Source organism: Lissotriton helveticus, chromosome 2_1, assembly GCF_964261635.1.
Source record: "Lissotriton helveticus chromosome 2_1, aLisHel1.1, whole genome shotgun sequence".
Taxonomy (NCBI): Eukaryota; Metazoa; Chordata; class Amphibia; order Caudata; family Salamandridae; genus Lissotriton; species Lissotriton helveticus.
Genome location: NC_136059.1, coordinates 1,401,157,470 through 1,401,178,287, shown reverse-complemented (window position 1 = coordinate 1,401,178,287; position 20,818 = coordinate 1,401,157,470). Strand labels below are relative to the sequence as shown.

Here is a 20,818-nt window from a genome sequence, read left to right as displayed (position 1 = left end):
AAAATAACATAACCAACGCACAAAAAGCTTGAGAAAAGAGAAAATAATATACAACTAGACATATGTAATGCTGCTGTATGAAACGTATATATCATCTTTTTATTTTTATCTTCATCACATTTTTTAATATTGTTAAACTACATATCCCACAATGCTTCATTATGAGCAAAGGTGGGATTTCTGTATATATATAGAAACTGAAAATAGTCTCACCTAACCGTGAACGGGACTCTATAGTCGAAACGCATTGGTGTGCTGTGTGGCAATAGAGGCCACTCAATTAAGACAATTTTGCAAATGAGTCTGGAGTGAGGCACATACCTCTTTGGTGAAATATAAATATATATCAACTAGGAGAATACGCTGCACTCAGAGAAGTGTAGATAGTCAGTTCTTTATTTGTCTCACAGCATGCAGTTGCTCTTGAAATACCACAATGCTTTTTAACATTCGTCTTCTTCAGTTGGTAATGATTTATCGCCTGCTTTGGTTTCGCCGTGCCTTAAGAATAAATGAGTGGACCCAATTTGGTGTGTAAACTTATTTATTCAGCATACCACCATACCGCCATAACGCGTTTCGGCCGTACCGGCCTTGAGCCAATGTTAGCCTAATTGTACATGCTGTAGGCTGCATTTTCCTTTCCACATATTACTATATAAACACGCTTGCCTTTTTGCCAATTTGTATTTTCACACAGAACCTACATGTGTTTTTGTGTTCTGTTCTTTTCCTGGGATTCAGTCTGCACACCACAGACCAGGTCAAACAACAATGCACTTTGTTATTTTCTTAGGTCAGGCACTAGCACCTAGACAAAACATGAGAATGTAGCTGTTGTTTATGAACACACGTCTTGTCATAAAAATGAGTACGGAGGTCCAAAAAGTGCACATGGAGCACGAGTTCTGAGACAAAAGCACTCTGTCAATTAACACAAGTAAAATATACAAAGCTAACATAGCTCTTATATTTATTATAATACAATAACTTTCTGTACAGTACATGTACTGATGAAATTATATACTAAAAAGTATACAAATATACTAATGATTAGACAAGACATCTGCGATCTATTTTTATTCAGGGGTCAATCCAGCCTTTGTGGATCATTAATAATTTTTATGTTTCAGATTAGGAGCTCGTCTCATGGATTTACTGGAGCTTTTTATATGTGAGGTGCAGACATATTATATTGAAGATAAAGATCTTGTAAAGCGCAAAGCAAAGTATACCGCCTAGACTGCAAAACATGTTTAAGTGCTGTGATGTAGTGATCTATGTCCCTTACAATGCTTTCCAGGCCACCACATGCTTGCACACTAAACTAATATGGAGAGACAACGTACGTCCAAATCGGAGGTTGCTGAGCGTATTCACCCAAATCATCTTTTTGGCTTAGGGCACATTAAAGGTGACAGGAGAGAAATAAAGTGCAAATAATAGTGTATTAATGATGACATGATGACAAATTAAATATATTTTACAAAGACGATATATTATTGAGCATTCAATACAAAGGTATACAGTATTATTTTCTTTGTTGTTCTCCTCGAGACTTCGAGGTTGGCCTCGTGGTCAGTCACTCAGTTGGCAAAGTAAAGCAGACCCCTTGGATATCCAATAGTCATTAGGCCTGTCCGAGGGTAACATAACTGTCACAACAAAGTTTGTAGAATGACCTGGCAAGACAAAAAAATGGGGGGAAGCTGTTATTTTTCTGTATGCCTTGTATATTGTCATGAGATCCTAAAGAAAACAAGTTATTGTATAGTATTTTTTCTGTACAAGTTGACATTTTTCAGAACAATGTCACTCTATTGAGAAGTCAGTTCCATTTAATTTAGTATTTTTATTGCCCAAGAAATTAGAAAATAAGTAAATTGCATCTTTCAAGACGTCAATTTTGGGCTAAATTCAGGAAGGCCTATCCTTTACCAAAATAACTTGCTGAAATTGAGTTTACATTTTGGTCAAAATTACATTCCAGCGAGACATCCTTACATCTGGACAAATAAATTGAAGGGGCTGGGTCAAGGCAGTGCCATTTATTTCCTCAATGTGTTACAGCCACTTGGCTTATAGCAACACTAGTGCTACGCCATGGAACTAAGTGGTGGTATGCAGCATCTGATAGCGTGTAAACATGCCTTGGGATCCAAGCCTAGCCATAGGGTGTTAAAAGAACAAGTTACTTACCTTCGGGAAGCATTATCTGCTAGAGACTATCTTGCTGCAGATTCCTTACCTTTGAATATCCCAGGCGTCATGCTGGAACTGGAAACTTTTGCTGAGTAATACCATTTGTGCGCGATGTCATGTGGCTCCATTCAGCTCTGCGTGACGTCGTCTGCAGCGTTAGTTATGACGTCACGGTGCCTATATAGGGGCCACCCAGGCGCGAGGACGTCAGTACTTTTCGTTTTTCCACACCAGAAGAGCAGAGCCACAAAGTAACTGACATAGTCATGTGCAAAACTAGGGCCCTGAAAGGGAGAAAAAAACAACCCTAGTCCTACTACATCAGTCCGCAAAGCGGGGAGGCATGGGTGGGGCTGTAAGGAATATTCAGCTAGATAGACTCTACCAGATAATGCATTACCAACGGTAAGTGACTTGATCATCTGATAGAGACTTCTAGCTGCAGATTCCTTACATTTGAATCAGATATCTGTCGTGTAGTGTTGCCTTAGCTCGGCAAGGAATACACAGGAAACCAGGTACCGGCTTACAGATCTTTATTACTATGTATGCTCCGGGTGCATCTTGAGTCCGTCCTCGTCCTGATCTCGAGTGTCCTCTTCCTGTCCGCCCACAGGAAGTCGTGTCCAGTGACCTGGACGTTGCCCTGTGGCCCACAGGGTCCTAGTGCCCTGTGTTGGTGGTCAGGTCACCACATCTCCCCCTTTGTTGCAAACAGAATGTCTTTGTCCCATATGCAAGTCCTTGGCACAGGAGAGAGTGAGAGAGAGAGAGAGTGAGAGTGAGAGTGAGAGTGAGAGAGAGAGAGAGAGAGAGAGAGAGAGAGAGTAGTCTTCTTGTCTTCTTGCACTCCCTTTTTGGTCTTTGTTCTCTGCTCTGTTCTTGTCCTCCGTTTTCCTCTTTTGTTGGTATTGTCTCTCTTGTTGTCCCTTGCTCTCTGTCTTCTGTTGTTGTTGCACGTTCTTCTTCCTTCACTTTCAATTCCTTGAAGTGGGAGCTGTTTCTTGTTATTTTCCTGTTGTCAGAAGCTGCAGTCACCATTGACCCTTTCACGTCAGTCACAACCAGCGGGTCTCTTGAGAATGGACTGTCCGACTTTCTTTGTTGTTTCTGTCGCACTACCACCAGATCCCCTTCAGTTAGCTGGTGTTCTGTTGCATTTCTCCTTTTGTCGGCATATTCTTTCATTCTTTTTTTCGCTTGGTGATCTCTGTCCGCAATGTCACTTCTGGTCGTATTTTCCGTTGCGTCTATCTGAGGTAACCTTGTTTTGCTCGATCTCCCCAGCACCAGCTCTGCTGGGCACTTGCCGGTGGAGCTGTGAGGGGTATTCCTGTAGTCTCTGAGCACTTGACACAGCGCTTGTCCAATAGATATCTGCGTCAATTTTGCCCGCATTATGGCTTTCTTGATGGTCCCCATGAATCGTTCTGCCATTCCATTGGCCTGTGGCCACAGAGGAGTTATTTTCCGATGCTTGATCCCCAGGTATTCCAGGAATCTACGGAATTCCTCTCCCGAGAATGGAGGACCGTTGTCCGTTTTCAGTGTTTGTGGGGAGCCCCAGGCGGCAAATATGTCGTCTAGCACTGGTAGCGTAGCACTTGCCGACGTCGACGATACTTCTCTCACTATTGGAAACCTCGAAAATTCGTCGATGACCACTAGTAGGTATTTTCCATTCTCCAGTGGCCCATAGAAGTCTGTTGCAAGCTCTGTCCATACTGCAGGTGGCAGTTCCGACATCTTTAGTGGTGTCGGTTTGGCAGGAGGTCCTGTTACTTGACAGGTGTGACAGTGCGATATCTCTTCCTCTACCATGTTGTCCAATCCCGGGAACCACACTTTTTCTCTCAGCATCTTCTTTGTCGATACAATGCCTCGATGCGACTCGTGTGCTAGTTCAACTGTTCTCTTTCTGAGCCGACGTGGTATTACAATTCTTGAGCCCCTCATCAAGATTCCCTTTTCCGTTTCAGACAGCTCTTCGCTTATCTTTTTGAAGGCCAGTAGTTCCTCTTTATTGACTCCTTCTTCTGTGATGGTGTTGCTGTTGATGTGTCTCCACCTCTGCTGCCGTACCACCACTCCGATGGCCTTCATTGTCGGGTCTCCTTTTGTTTCTCGCTCTAGTTCTTCATTTGTTATTGATGCCGGAGTGCTCTGTCTCACGATGAAGTTCAGATATTCTTCTGCCATTGTGGTGCCCCCTTTTTGATAGGGAAGCGGATGCCGTGACATGTAGTCCGCTGGATTTTGATCTTTCCCTGGTTTATGGACAATCGTGAAGTTGTAGTCCATCAACCTGATCCCCCACCGTTCAATTCTTGGTGGTATCTTTGCCTTTGGGTTTCCGTATATTGTCACCAGGGCTTGATGATCTGTTATTATCGTGAACGGTTTTCCGTATATGAACATGTGATAGTGCTCACATGCCCATACTACCGCCAAACTCTCCTTTTCTGGTTGAGAGTATGCTCTCTCAATGTCCGACAAGCTCTTGCTTTCGTATGCCACTATCTGTCGCGGTGAGTCTTTTCCTGGCTTGTGTTGTGCTAATATCGCGCCAAGGCCTACCGGGCTGGCATCTACTGTTAGTTCGGTGCATATTCTCGGGTCAAAATAGGCTAGGTGGTCCACTGCCGTTACTGATGCCCTTATTTCTTCGAACGCACTTTGGCACTCTGTGGTCCAGTCGAATGCTTGCCCCTGCTTCGTCAATTCTCTCAACGGCGTGCTCACTGTCGCGAAGTCCTTTATGTATCTCGCGCAGTAGCTGGCAAGGCTGAGGAATGAGCGCACGTCAGCGACATCTTTTGGTTCTTTTGCTTTTTCAAGGGTGTCTATTTTGCCACGATCTGGTCTCATTCCTTTCTTTGAAAAGACATGTCCGAAGAATACTAGTTCTTCTCTGCCTAGCTCGCATTTTTTTTCGTTTACTGTTAGGCCCACCTCTACTAACTGTGAGCACACTTCTCTCAAAGCCTTATCGTGTTCGTCATCACATTTGCCAAACACCAGGATATCATCACTATAGTTCAGACTGTTTTTGATCGGTCTTATTATGTGCCTTATTGTTTCCTGGAAAATCTCGGCTGCTGACGATATTCCGAAGCTTAACCTCTTGTAGCGAAATAATCCGAGGTGCGTGGAGAAGGTCGTGATGTATCTGGACTGCTGGTCCAGCTCCAGTTGGTGGTACCCTTTGCATAGGTCGAGCTTGGAGAATTTCCTCATTCCCGTCAGGCGACTTATCATGTCATCTAGGTGCGGCCCTGGGTGTCGTTCTCGTTCTATGGCTGTGCTGGGTATTCTCATGTCCACACAGATTCTAATTTGCGCGGCGTACTTTTTTGGTACCGCCACTATTGGGGACACCCATGGCGTTGGCCCCTCTGCTGGCTCGATGATGTCCTGTTCTAGTAGTGCCTTTATTTCTTCCTCTACCTGAGGTTGTAGATGAATGGGCACCCTTCGGTGATGCTGGGCTATAGGCCTGACCGCTTCATTTATGTGTAGAGTTATTTGTCTTCCTTTTAGCTTTCCAAGTCCATTTGTTAGTGTTGGGTACTCTTGTAAGATGTTTTCCCTGTCTGACATGTGGTACATCATTTTTAGTAGGCCCATTATCTTGGCCGTTACGTTGCTCAGTAGACATGGTGCGGGAATGTCTCCTCGTAGCACGTGTATTTCTTCTGTGACAGTCTTGCCCTTGTGCGTCATGGTGTCCGTGAATTTTCCCATGTTCGTTACTGGATTCTGTGCACCCCAGGTGAATACTTTGACATTTGATGGTCTAAGTGGTGGTTTCTTCTTCATCTTATCATATTCTGTGGCACACATGATGTTACATGTGGCCCCACTATCCAGCACAAATTCTGTTTGATGGGGCCCTACGTCGATGGTCACCCAATCCGTCTTTTTTATAGACTTCCTATCCACTAATCGGATGTGCTCCTCTTCATGCCCTTCCTCCGTGGACATGAGGTAAAGGCGTTCTACCTTTCCCGCTGTTCTTTCTTCTTCTTCCTCATCTTCCGACCCTGCCGACGAGCTTCTTGCGGTCGCTTCCATGTGCCGTACATGTCTGTTTGTTGCCACCCTTTGTTTTCCTCGTTCATTTCTAAAATGTGCCCCTTGACACATGGTGGCAAAATGGCCGCTTTTGTTGCATTTTCTGCATGTCTGACCAAATGCCGGGCATGCTCCTCGGTGTGGAAAGTCCAGACCGCACCTGTAGCATTGAGAGCCTTCTTTCCGTGTTCCTTGTTCCTTTGATCCTTTCTTCCAGTTGCCCGTCTTGCGGGTGTCTGTCATTCGGTGTAGATGTTCTCCTTTCCGGTCCATCTGCCTGGCTTGCACCATTGCCCTAGCTTCCGCTCTTGCCAAATCCAGAATTTTTTCTACACTTGTCGGTTCTTTAAGTAGTCTTGTGCGAAATTCTGTGTCGCGACAGCCTTCTATCAATCTTAGGCGAAGGGCCTGTTCATTGTCATACTTTTCAAATTCACAATGAGCCACTAGCTTTCTCAGCCTTGTTGCGAAATCATCCATTGACTCATCCTGCTGTTGAAATGCCATGTTGAAATTATATCTTTCAAAATCGACGTTCCTTTGGGGATCGAACTTGGTCGTCAGACATTTGATCAGCTTGTCATATGTTTTTATTTCGCTCGGGGGCAGTGTTATGAGGAGGTCCTCCACTTCATCCCCCGCTAGGTTCAGGAATAGTCCTAGTTTCTTTCCGTCCACTACATCAGTCGCCTCCACGTAGCGCTCGAACTTCACAATCCACTTCTCCCATCGAATTCCCACTTGTGGTTCTGACACGCTGAACGGGAGAGGTGTGCGATACTGCGCACTATGTTTTGTTTCTGGCATTTTCTCTTTCCTTGGCCCTTTTGTTGCCTTTGTATTTTATTTGTTTTTCTTGCCTTTCACCTGGCTGCCCTTTGCTCCCTCTTGTTATTTTGTAGTCCTTTTATTTGCCCCTGTGTTTCCCTTCTTCTTTGACCACTTTGTCGCTTTATTTGGAGCTTTTTCCTTCTTCTTTGCGTCTTTTTCGACGTTTTGCCTGTTTCTAAGATGGCCGCCCGTTTTTCTGTCCTTCCTATTGGCCCGGGCGCCTGACTTCAAGATGGCCGCCAAGTCTCGCGATCTTTCGCGCCCACTCCTTCTTTGCCTGGCTTCAAAATGGCCGCGCAGCTTTGCAGCTTTCCTATTGGCCCAGACCGCCTGACCCCAAGATGGCTGCCGAGACTCTCGCGAGAGCTCGCGCCTATTTCGTTTCTTTCGCGCGCTTCTCTGCAGCGCTTACCCGATCAGGCGGGGGCTCAGCCGGCGATCTTTTCCGCAGTCCCCTGTCAGTCGGGGTGGGCTCCCGCTTCAACGATGGGCTGTTCTTCTTCCTCTGACAGCGATGCAGGGTGGGCTCCTGTTTTCCAGTTCTTCTTCTTCGTGCGAGGGACGCACACGCGTGGGATCATCAACGCCTCGTCGCCAGTTGTCGTGTAGTGTTGCCTTAGCTCGGCAAGCAATACACAGGAAACCAGGTTCCGGCTTACAGATCTTTATTACTATGTATGCTCAGGGTGCATCTTGCGTCCGTCCTGGTCGTCGTCCTGATCTCGAGTGTCCTCTTCCTGTCCGCCCACAGGAAGTCGTGTCTAGTGACCTGGACGTTGCCCTGTGGCCCACAGGGTCCTAGTGCCCTGTGTTGGTGGTCAGGTCACCACAATATCCAAGCCATACCAACCCGGCGGTGGGTTGCGGACTCATGATCTAAAATGAGAAGTCTTGTAGGACTGAACGGGCAAAGTGCCCGTCCCTCCCCACTTGACCATTAAGGCAATAATATTTTGCGAACCTGTACAATGCTGCCCACATCGCTGCCTGACAGATGTCTTGGACTGGGACATCCCAAGCTAAGGCAGTAGTAGCAGCCAAGGCGTAGCATATCTTGATGCACAAGATGATCCACCTAGAAGCGGTCTCTTATGGACAGCTTTGCCCTCCATTCGTCCCAAGTAACCAACAAAGAGCTAATCGTCCAGTCTCAAGTCCTTGGTTCTGTCCAAGTAGAATCCAGGCGGTGAAGTCTCTCCTCCTCCTTGGAAGGGTGAGTGGGAGGATAGAAAGTGGGTAAAGTGATGGAATGACCTAGATGAAAAAGTGTAATCACCTTAGGCAGGAAAGCAGCTCTGGTCCTAAGAACCATCTTGTCTGCATGGATGGTTGTAAAAGCAGGCTTAAACCTAAGACTGAAGCTCACTTACCTTCATGGAAGAGGTAATAGCAATTAGAAAAACAGTCTTGAATGTGAGAAGCCTCAACGGGCAACTATGGAGAGGCTCAAAAGGAAAACCCATCGGGGAAAGTCAGAACCAAATTTAAGCCCCACTGAGGCATAATTAAGGGAGTGGGAGGAAATGAATTGGTGAGGCTCTTAATGAACCTCATAACTATGGGAGACTTGAACAACGAAGGCTGGTCTGGCTAACAAAGGAAGGCTGATAAAGTCGACAACTAACCCTTAACAGTATCTAAAGCACAACCTTGCTGGGCCAAGGAAAGTGAAACGCTAAGCACATCAGATAAATAGGCCTTCAAGGGATCAATTGACCTCTGTCCACACCACTTTAAAAATCTGGCCCATCTACAGGAATAAACAGATTTGGTGGAGTGTCTCCTGGCTGATAAAATAACATTCACCACATCCGGTGGGAGAAAGAGCTCAGGTTGCCCCGTTCAATCTCCAGGCATGAATGCAGGCTCTGTAGGTGGGGTTGTAGAACCTCCCCCTACGACTGCAAGAGGAGTTCTTCCCTGAGAGAGGGATGGAGCAGAGGGTGTGATGAGAGATGAAGAAGGTCTGTGTACCACACCCTTCTTAGCCAATCCGGGGAGATCAATATGACTTGGGCCCGGTCTTGGCGAATCTTCTTCAGAACCTGAGGAATCAAGGGTATAGGAGCAAACGCGTAAAGAAGCAGTGAGCCGCAGTCTAGCTGAAACACGTCTTTCAATGCTCATCGCATCGGATACTGGAGACTGCAAAACGACGGGCAGTGCGCGTTCTTGTGAGTGGAAAACAGTTCCAACAGACAAACCCCCCCAAATCCTGAAAATGTGGCGGACCACCTCCAGATGGAGACGACACTCGTGATCGGTCGGGTGCTGCCGACTGAGACTGTTCGCACGCACATTCAGCACTTCGGCCAGATGATTCGCCATCACGCAAATCTGATAGTCCTGAGCCCAGAGGCTGCAGAGGTGATACAACCCTACTCTTCCCTGTTTGTTTATATACCACATCGCGGTAGTGTTGTCCGTTAGGACCAAAATCGACTGACCACGAAGGGAGGGAAAAAAGGCCTTTAGAGCCAAACAAATTGCCTGCAATTCCAGAATATTGATATGAAGCAATCTTTACTCTGGAGACCAAAGACCCTTGATCTCTAGATTCCCCAGATGAGTACCCCACCCCAGAGTAGAAGCATCTGTTTTCACTGTGGCCACCGGAGAGGGAGGTTGAAAAGGCGTCCCTTTGAAACAGGTTGCCTGGAACACTCCACCTAGACAGCTCTGACGCAGTGTCTCTGGAGATTCTGACCACCTCCCTGAGATCTCCGTTATGCTGAAATCACTGCCTGCAGAGGCACCACTGGAGTGCCCTAATATGCTTGCGTGCCTGGTTGACCAACATTATGCAGAAAGCGAACAGACCGAGCAGGCATAAGACCTTCAGGACGGGAACTTCCGCCTTTTCTTGAAACTACGGAATAATAGCCTGGATGTTTAAGATCCTCTGAGGAGGGGGGAAGGCACAATTCGCACTCGTGTCCAGCAATGCCCCTATGAACAGGTTGCGCTGGGTGGGCACCAAGTGAGATTTCGGTAAATTTATCAAAAAACCCAAGTCGAACAACAGCTGAGTCATTATCTACAGATGATACAGCACCAACTCTGGAGACTTCGCCTTCAGCAGCCAGTCGTCCAGATAGGGGAATACTGTAATCCCTGACCTTCTGAGATGAGCTGCAACCATTGGCATCACCTTCGTGAAGACTTGCGCTGAAGTAGTAAGTCCGAACGGAAGGACTGCAAATTGGTAGTGTTGGGATCCCACCGTAAAATGCAGATACCTCAGATGCGACCTTAAGATGGGGATGTGAAAATACACATCCTGCAAATCGATCAACACCATCCAGTTTTCCTGCTGCAGCACCAGAAGAATCTGAGCTAGGGTCAACATCTTGAACTTCTCCTGTTGAGGTAAAAATTCTAGACCCTGAGGTCCAGGATCAGTTCAACCGCCCGTCCTTTTTAGGGATCAGGAAATATCAGGAGTAACACTCCTGACCCCTTTCCTGCTTAGGAACCACCTCTATTGCACCTTTATGATGCAAGGCCAGGACAAGAGGGGGAAGGAAGGGTGCACCCATTTTCTACAAGATTCAAAACCCAAAGATCTCATGTAACAGATTTCCAATTATGTAGAAAATGGGACACCCGACCTCCTACAGGACCAACATGCTCCAAGATGGGGGATCTAGAGCTGCTTCACTGTGGAACCGGTGGAAGGAAAAAGGAGAGGAGGACTGTTGCTGGGCAGCCCCCTCCAGGTGTCCTCTTCCCTTCCGTCTGTCGACTTGTACAGGCGGTTCCGCAGCTGCTGTTGTTGCTGCAGCCTCAAACGGAAGCTGCCTTTCCAAATCCACGAAACCTACTATAACCATAGGCCCTAGGATGGGACTGCAGGTCAAAGGATCTCGCAGTAGCCCTGCTATCCTTGAAGCGTTGCAGAGCAGAATCCACCTTTGTCCCAAAGACATTGAAAGGAAGATCAAACAGAGTGGCCTGCACCTCCAGGGAAAACCCCGAACTTCTCAACCAGGTGTGCCTCCTGGTAGCCACCGAGGAGCTCATCACCCTGGCGGCTGAGTCCAGCATATCCAGAACTGAATGAATCACCTGATAGGCAGCAGTCTGCATATCAGTCAATACTTCCAGAAAGTGCCCTCGTACATAAACAGGCAGTTTAGGAGCCACCTCTTTGGCTGAGTCCATAAAAGCATGAATATATATCTTCCCAATAAGCATGTGGAGTTTGCAGATTTTAAGGCCATGCTTGCCAAGGAGAACACCTTTTTGGCTGACTACTCCAGCTTTTTGGAGTCCTTATCCTCCAGAGTGGTGGGGAAGGATCCTACTGACTGTTTGGATGCCCATGAAGCTTGAACCACCAAGCTCTTCGGAGAAGGGTTGAAGGTTAAGAAAGCTTATAGCACCTTGCTACTGCTCTTGAAACTGCAGGGGCAGACAAAGACTTCTGCAATACTTCCTGAATCGGCTCCGTTAAAGACTCATTGAATGGAAGAAAAGGCTCAAACGCTGAAGACGGAGAGTGAAAAACTTCTGTCAGAATATTAGACCTGACCTCAGCTGTAGACAATTGTAGATCCAACAGGTCAGCAGCCTTCCTGATGACAGTATAAGGAGCCACGTCCTGAGAAGGCATTGCCTTTGGGGAAGAAATCTCCCACTCTGGGGAAGTGTGCAAATCACTGGCCCCCTGAAGACCTTCGAAGTCATCCACAGAGTCAAGGATTTCCCCCTCTTCAGCTTGTTCCTGTTGCCCCTGGTACTTCTCTTCTTCCAGCAGCCTCTGGGCCTCCCTCCTGGAGCGCATCTTCAAGATCAGCGTTGGCGGCACCAGGCGTGGCGTCGAAGGAGGACCTGCAGTAGAGGTCATCGGCACTGCTCGAAGCTGGGAAGGCGCCGCCCAAAACCAGATGTGGCTGGAGACTGTGGTATCGGCGTACTGAATCTGTGGGCCAGGAGATACCATGAGGGTGTCATCAGCATATTTCTGGCGGATGGCCAAATTGTAAGCAAGCAGACCCACTGGGCCAGCCGGCACGCCGGATGGGTTAGCCACTTTGGCAAACATGCAAAATAGTGCATTAAGAAAATGCAACAGATGGGGGGTTTCGAGGCTCCGGATTTCAGACTGTATTATCTGTGTGCTCAGGCTAAGTTCGCTCATTACTGGCACTACCCGCAGCGCTATCAGCCCCATGTGGCTATTAAGATGGACGCGATGCTTCCAATGGCGGTTCAGGTGGCGACTTTGTCAGGTGGCACGGGCAGCCCCCGGACTGAGATTAACCCGGTGCAATGCACAGCTTGGGCTTGGTGACAGCTGGCAGACAGAGCTCAACTACCGTATTTATACGCCCCGTCATTGCCCCTGGCGTCTCATCCGGATATATCAGCTACGCGTGAGCAGCGAGCTCTTTGTGAATTGGCCAAAGTGGGACTCACGGGGATCGGGGACCTTTATGAGAAAGGTTGCTTCAAATCCCTGCAGAGGTGCTAAAGGGGGTGGACAGGGGCTTTATTCTGGGCTTCAGGACTGCGTACCCGGACTTTCCGGCTGGACCTACCACTCTGTGGGCTTTGCAGGCGATGCTGTTGAGTGCAGAACGTCAGGGACTAATCACTAAACTCTATAACGCATCGCTGCGCGAGCGGGAGCAACAAGAGCACCCCTCATTTGTAAAGTGGCAGGCGGTGATGGGAGATGCTTTCACCCCTGATATGTGAACAGCATGCTGTACACTTACTGGCCGTTTGACAGCTAATTGTAAATTGAGAATAATACATTTTAAGTTCCTGCACCAACTATATTATACCTCGCTGCAGCTTTCTTAAATATGGGTTGCGAGAGAATGCTAATTGTGTGAGGTGTGGAGGAGCGGACGCAGACTTTGTGCACGTGGCGTGGCAATGTGGGCGTGTGACTGCTTTCTGGGAGGAAGTGACGAAGATGCTAACGGATATCACTCAGGAGCCGGTGCATTGCAACCCCGAACTCTGCTTACTAGGATATGTCAAATGTTTCAAGCCCTGTAATAGGCTAGTAATGGCACTGTCTACCCTGTTTGCAAAGAGAGCTCTGGCACAATGCTGGGGAGCAAAAGCGGCTCCGACCCCAAAAAAATGGCTCCGTGATCTGCTGTACTGTAATACTCAGTTACAAACTTATGAGGAGGTGCTTCCTGAGACCTCACGGCCGAAAGACTTCTGGGCCCTGCTAACAGCATATCTGCTCACTTGTCCAGATTCAGTATGATCGTATATGTGTGGGTCTGGGCTGGCCTCCTGCTAAGGCTCACTTATAACCCTCAAACATGCTCCATGGTGGGAACACTAGTATGCTCTACTGCCTAGGATGGTGGCTCAGTTCTAATTTTGCGACATACCTACTGTCAGGTCTTTGAGATATCAGTTTCTAAATACATGATGTTATTCAGCCAACTGTACGTTTAGACCAATTTGGACCTATATCTGTTTCAGCCTTGGGTCAGGTGGTAGGGAGTAGGGTGGGGGTGTTGTTTATATATTCTTTTTGTTATATGGATCATAATGCGATGTCAAACATGCTTACGGATGTTTCTTTATTTGATGAAAATCAATAAACACATTAAAAAAAAAAAAAAATACGAAAATGTAACAGATCCACACCCGGAACCAGATAGGGTGGTGTTAGACCTGGCACCATTGGCATGGGTCTCCCTTCCATTTTCTTGCTGTTTCCTCTTATGTTTTTGCTGGTTTTAGATGTTTTGGGGCACTGTGCCACTGCTATCCAGGGCCACAGTGCAAGTGCTCCCTATGGTAACTTGATGTATGGATTAGTGACTCCATGATTGGCTTGTTTGGTTTACTTGTCAGACCCTAGTACAGTGCACTGCGTGTGCCCAGGGCTTGTGAATCAAATGCTGCTGGTGGGCTTGCAGCATTGGTTGTGCCACCCACTGGAGCAGCTTGTAAAGTGTGTCTCAAGCCTGCCATTACAGAGCCTGTGTGCAGTCTGATACTGCCATGTTGACTGGGCAAGTGCACCCCTTGCCAGTCGCTAAACCTTCCCTTTTATAAATATTAGTCACCCCTAAGGTAGGCCCAAGGGCAGAGTGCATTGTAGGTAAAAGGTAGGACATGCCCTAATGTGTGTGGCATGTCTTGATAGTGAGTTACAACCATTTTCGTTTTTCACTATTACAAGGCTACCTGTTCCCCATAGGCCAGAATGGGCAGTTTGATTATAACATCCTATAATCCTAACTGACTCAGAGAACCAGGTAGATATTCAAGTTTAGTATGCCTGAACTCAGAATGATAAAATGCATCTTTTAGTGAAGTCGGTTTTAACATTCTGTGTTTGAAAATACCACTTTTAGAAAGTAGGCATTTTCTTGCCTAACAGTCCAAGCCTACCTCTGCTAGATTGTGTATTCCTTGTCTGGGTTGTGAGTGACAGGGGCTGGGGGATTCCAGGAGACAGGGCTTGAACTTGAGCTTACCTCCTGCCTGAAGTCTCAGGGATACAAGACGTTACCCCTTCTGCTTGCCTGCATCTAGAACTGCAGTTTTAGCTGCTGCAGTAGGAAATTGCAAAACCGACGCCGGCGAGCGATGCCATGTTCTGCACCGAAGCCGTGAGCACTGCTCCGACTTGCACCATAGACCCCCCTGCCGGCTGGCGTGCCACATCGACGCCAGCGAGCGACGCCATAACTTGCCTGAAGGCGTGAGCGCTGCTCCGACTTGTGCCGTGGTCCCGACGCCTGCTGCTGGGCCGCATCGACTACAAAGCTGACCTCGATATCACGGAGCCGATCCTCAACGTGGGTGACCGAGAATCCATTGACGCCAGGACATCGTAAGGAACAATGGTTTCGGCGTCATCGTGACGTCACCTCCCTGACACAGTAAGGAACTGTTGTCTCAACTCCCCTGCGCTGCAGTAAGGAACCGAGTCTACACCTCCCCTGGGGTCATAAGAAACTGAAGTCGTGCAGCGCCAATGAAGCCGCAACTCCCCCAGACCGTGAGCTGCCTTTGTTTTTCATCTCTTTTCCAAGGTACCGTTGTTTAGGGGTCTGTTTGACTCTGGGTCCGATGCTGCGCATCTCGCGGTCAGCGCCATACTTTGGGATTTCCCCTGTCACGACATCATGATAACTCACGTTGGAGTTATCTGTTGCTAGAGACTGATTTTAAGTGAACAACCTATTTTTTAAACATATCTTGAGTACAGTATAGTGGATTTTTTTGTTTGGTCTTGTGTTAAGTCTATATAAAAATATTTATTTTTATAATATAGCCTGTGTGGTGTCCATCATCTGTAGTGTTGTCACTGTATTACTGTATGTGTTCACAAATGCTTTACACACTGCCTCTGAGATAAGCCTGCCTGCTCGTGCCAAGCTACCAAGGGGGTGAGCAGGGGTTCTTTTAGGAGTGTAGCCATTTACCCTGACTAGATGCAAGGGTCTCTGTTTGGTCAAAGGTACCTACCTCTGCCAACTAGAGACCCCCAAATCTAACATTGGTGGTCACCGGTGAGGATTTGGACTTGCATTTGTGACTCATATACAGTGATTGGTGTACACTACTAGTGAGTGCAGACCATAACGCAACCACATACAATTTGGTAGAGTTTTTTCCTTGGAACTTCTTTTCTATTTTTCATTCCTGGGAACTGCCAGTCTTTTCTACCATGAGCAAGTCAGCATTCATAGCATCTGTAGACAACTTATTGGAAGAAGAGAGAATTGATACTTACACTGTGCTTAATCTCAAAGCATTGTGCAGGAAATTTAAAATCTCTGTGAAAGGCCTCACAAGGAAAGAGGGGCTGAGGACCTGGGTACAATCTAGGAATGCCAGTGAGCATCCTGAGGAGCCAGTGATGTAGACAGAGAATTTAGATGGGCAGTTTGAGGGGCCAGTGGGCCCAACCGGGGAGAAAGCGCCTTCCAGGGCTGGCAGCAGTGTTTCTTCCAAGGGTTTGTCACCAGGAGAGCTGGAGGACAGAGCAAAGGAGAGGATACACAAATTGGAGCTAGCTAGGCTCAAAATGGATGGTCAGAAAGACATAGAGAGCAAGAAAATGGAGCTTGGGATGGAATTAGAAATGAAGAAGTTAGCCTTAGAGGAAAAGAGAATGCATTTTGAGCATGAGAGAGGATTGAGCGAATTGGAACTCAAGGCCAAAAGTTTAGAGGTTCCTCCCTCTGGTGGCAGCGCACCACCAGTGCCTGTAGAAGCAAGAGCCTACATCCCCAAAGAAGTAGTTAAAGATTTCCACAAAAATGAGGATATTGGTCAATGGTTTAGAGCTTATGAAGCTGCATTGTTGGCCCACCGGGTCCCTAAGAAGGATTGGGGAGCGGGGTTGTGGGGCTGCTTTGTTCGTGATGGGTGGGCCACTTTGTTAGATTTTCCTACAGAGGAGCAGATGTCCTATACCCACATGAAGGGACCCCTAATATCCAGATTTGGTTTGACCCCAGAGTTCTACAGACAAAGGTTTAGCAATTGCAGAAAACTGGAGTCTACCACATGGGTGGAAAATGTGTCTTTCTTTTGCAGAGCATTGGATGGTTTGGAGAAGGGCAGCAAAGTGGATAATTTTGAGGCGGTCTATGATTTGTTTGCATGGGAGCACTTGTCAAATAATTGTTTTCCAGAGCTACGCCAGCACCTTATTGATAGCAAGCTGACTAATCCTGGGAAGCTTGCTGAGGAGGCGGACCACTGGGTGAGTACCCGGGTCCAGAAGGGTCATGTGGGAGACTTCGCCAAAGGTGGGCAGGGTCCCCAGTAAAAGAGTGGGGGGACAAGGGTAAACAGAGGGAGTTCCAGAAAGGGCCCCAAAGTAATCACCAAGGGAACCAAGGAAAAGGTTCCCTGCCTCCCCCTGAGAAGAAGAAAGTGGCCCGACAGATAAGCCTGTTCACAAGGGGCCCAAGACTTGTTTTAAGTGTGGTCTAGTAGGCCACTGTTCTTTTGATGGTATATGTCCCTTGTATGGGAAGACAGCACCCACTGGTGCACCACCCCAGAAGTTGGCTAGTGTAGCCCTGGGGGAGGAGATGGGTGCCCAAGGTGGGTGGGGTCCCGCAGAGATGTTCCTTGTCTCTTTAGGAGACTGTGAGGTAGTCCCCAGGACAGATCTACCTCATAACTAGGGTTGGGCGTAGTTCGCGAAGTAGCGCTACGCGTAGCTACGCGATGTGCACTTCACACGACGCGAGCTACGTATAGCACTACGTGAACTGCGTAATACCCTGATTGCACTGTGCAAGATGCCGTTTTCAATGATTGCACAGTGCGGACAAGCATCTGACACTGTGCAATAATTGAAAACGGCATCTTGCACAGTGCGAGCTGTAGTTTTCTGCCTCTCGAGTAGATTTTTACTCGAGCGGCAGCTTTCTCAACGCGGACTGGTAGTTTCTCATTGCGAGCGGTCGCGGAGCATACACGATCACTCGCAATAAAAAACCTGACCTCCCCGCGTTGAGAATCTCGCCGGGAGGTTTATTTTCCACGCTCGCGATCGGCAACTTGATGTTGCTGATCGCGAACGAGGAAAAAGTCTCACCGGGATGTCATTTTGATTGCTCCTGGTCACCAACGTGACGTTGAGGACTGCGAGCAAGCAAAAAATGACCGCTGCACTACGCTACGCGTGTTTGCACTGTGCTACGTGCAGTTCGTGTAGTGCGAAGTTGCGCAAACTTCACAAACTACGCAAGCGTAGCGTAGTGCTTTGCCCAGGGTTACTCATAACACTAAAAAGTACAGGCAGTGCGTTACCATCAATGGCAAGAGGGTGGAAGCTCTTAAAGACACCGGAGCCAGTGTGACAGCTGTCAGTTGTCGGCTGGTGTCTGAAGAGCAGGTAGTCCCCAATGCATTTTACCCAGTTGTTGCCGCTGATAACACAGAGAGCCACTGCACGGTGGCACAGGTTCCCTTTGAGTGCTGGGGAGTCTCAGAGACTCTTCAAGTAGCTATGAGGCCAGCCATGCCTGTTGATTGTCTGTTGGGTAACGATTTGGGGAGCTCCCCTTGGGCTAAGGTGGAGGTAAGAGCTCATTTGGGGATGTTGCGTTTGCCTGAGTGGGCCTGCATGACCAGTCGGTCTATGGCAGCCAGTAAGGGTGTTCAAAAGGACCTGGAGCCTGAGAAAATGGCCCTGGAGCCTGCCTTAAAGAGAAGAGGTAGGGGTCACGGGAAACCATCCCCTGCTATTCCATGGTCCAGGAGGAGGCAGACCCTGAGGTGGATGCACTGGAGCCTACAGGGGATGAGATTGCTGAACTCGGAGACCTGCCTGACCTGACCCAATGGCAACAAGAAAGAGGTCCCTCCATGGTAGAGTTCTGTGAGGAGTAGAACAAGTGCCCTTCTCTTGTGCGTTTGGGGCAGCAGGCTGCAAACCAGGCAGCAGGTGATCAGTCTGGATCACATTGGATCTACTGGGAGAATGGTCTCCTGTATAGTGAGCCTAAGGTTGCTGAGCCTGGGTCAGCCCGTATGCTGGTGGTACCCCAGCGCTTCAGAGCCTTCCTACTGGAGCTGGCTCATGATGTGCCTTTAGCAAGACATTTGAAGCAGGACAAGACCTTTGAAAGGCTTGTCACCCACTTTTATTGGCCCCAAATGCGCAAGAGTTCAAACACTCATTGCAAGACCTGTAAGACTTGCCAGGCAAGTGGAAAGAGTGGGAGGAAGCACAAGGCTCCACTCCAACCATTCCCTGTGGTCAGCACCCCCTTTGAAAGGGTGGGCATTGACATTGGTTCATCCTGGTCTCGGTGGACCATGCCACCCGGTACCCAGAAGTCATACCTCTCAGGACAGTGACGGCCCCGTGGTGCGACGTGCACTGATGGGGATTTTCTCCAGAGTGGGGTTTCCCAGAGAGGTGGTGTCAGACCGAGGTACCAATTCATTTCTAAGTACATGAAGTCACTGTGGCAGGAGTGTGGTGTAACATACAAGTTAACCACTCCTTTCCACCCCCAAGGTAATGGGCTGGTTGGGATCTACAACCGGACCCTCAAAGGCATGATTATAGGTCTTGAGGAACCCGTGAGGTGTAAGTGGGATGTCCTCTTACCATGCCTTCTCTTTGCTTACCGTGAGGTGCCACAGAAGTCCCTACGGTTCAGCCCCTTTGAACTTCACTATGGTAACCCAGTGAGAGGACCTTTGAGTGTGGTCAAGGAAGGCTGGAAGCAATCTCCCAGGAAACCTCCCCAGGATGTATATAGCTACATGCTGGCGTTCAGGAACCAGACTAGGCGATTCAGACAACTCGTTGAGGCAAATCTGGAAGCCAGCCAGGAGGAGATGAAGCGGTGGTACGACCAGAATGCCACTCTGTTTGAGCTTCAGCCTGGTCAGAAAGTGTTGTTCATGGCCCCCGTGGAGCCCTGTGTGCTCCAGGATAAGTGGACCGGTCCATTTGAGGTGGTGGAGCGCAAAAGTCCAGTTATCTACTTGGTAGACTTGTGGTCTCCCAGGAACCCTTTATGGGTCCTGCATGTCAACGGCCTGAAGCCCCACTTAGAGAGGTCCGAAGTGGGCATGCTCCTAGCAACAGATGCTGGAATGGAGGAGGAGACTGAGCCTCTTCCTGACCTCCTGTCTGCCATGGAGCGAGATGGGTCAGTGGATGGTTTGAACCTCTTTTTCACCCTGACCCCTGAGTAACAGAATGACTGTAATCAGTTGCTGGGACTGTTGTCTGACCTGTTCTCCCTGATTCCCAGTGTCACTGATTGGTGCATCCATGATGTGGACACTGGGGACAGTCCTCCTGTCAGGCACAAAACCTACAGAGTGACAGACAGGGTGAGAGCTTGCATCAAGGAGGAGGTCTCCAAGATGCTTGCGTTGGGGGTGAATGAGTCCTCTAACAGTCCTTGGGCCAGCCTAGTGGTCTTGGTCCAAAAGGCTTCCACACCGAGTATCACGCCAGAACTGCGGTTCTTTGTGGACTACCGAGGGCTCAATTCAGTAACCATGTCTGACGAGCCCCCTATCCCCAAAGCTGATGAGCTCATTGATCGGTTAGGGGCTGCCCGGTACCACAGCACATTTGACTTAACGTCTAGGTACTGGCAGATCGCCTTGACTGATGGGGCAAGAGAGAGGTCAGCATTCTCCACACCAGATGGGCACTACCAAGTCTGCGTTATGTCCTTTGGGATGAAGAATTCCCCGGCCACCTTTCAGAGGTTGGTCAACCAGGTGGCTGGAAGAGTTTAGTGCCGCCTACCTGGATGACATTGCAGTGTTCAGCGCCAGTTGGGAAGAACATCTGCGCCACCTTTGGGAAGTGTTGATGGCGCTGCAGAGAGCAGGCCTCATGATCAAGGTGAGTAAGTGCCAGATCGGGCAGGGTTCCATGATGTACTTGGGACACCAGGTGGGGAGCGGCCAGGTGGTGCACCTACAGCCCAAGATTGAGACCATCCTAGCTTGGGAATGGCTCAAGACCCAGACAGAGGTAAGAGCCTTTTTAGGACTCACCGGGTATTACAGGAGGTTTGTCAAGGGGTATGGCAGCATTGTTGCACCCTTGACAGAGCTGACTTCCAGGAAGCAGCCCAAGAAAGTGATTTGGACAGACACCGTCAGAGAGCTTTTGATGGCCTGAAGACTGCGATGTACACGGCGCACGTGCTCCTGGCACCCGACTTCTCATAAGAGTTCATTGTTCAAACAAAGGGTTCAGAGCATAGTGTGG

The 20,818-nt window shown here is 48.4% G+C and overlaps 1 protein-coding gene across 1 annotated transcript in view; it reads right to left on the bottom strand.

The window, feature by feature from the left end:
* Positions 1-526: 526 nt before the first annotated feature.
* The window catches only part of LOC144818685 (dynein axonemal heavy chain 6-like), a 1,395,111-nt gene continuing 1,374,819 nt past the window's right edge, over positions 527-20,818 (bottom strand). Inside the window, exon 38 of the mRNA XM_078676337.1 lies at positions 527-1,682. Within this exon, the coding sequence (XP_078532463.1) occupies positions 1,579-1,682 (104 nt within the window). The 3' untranslated portion in view covers positions 527-1,578. The remainder of the gene's footprint in view (positions 1,683-20,818) is intronic.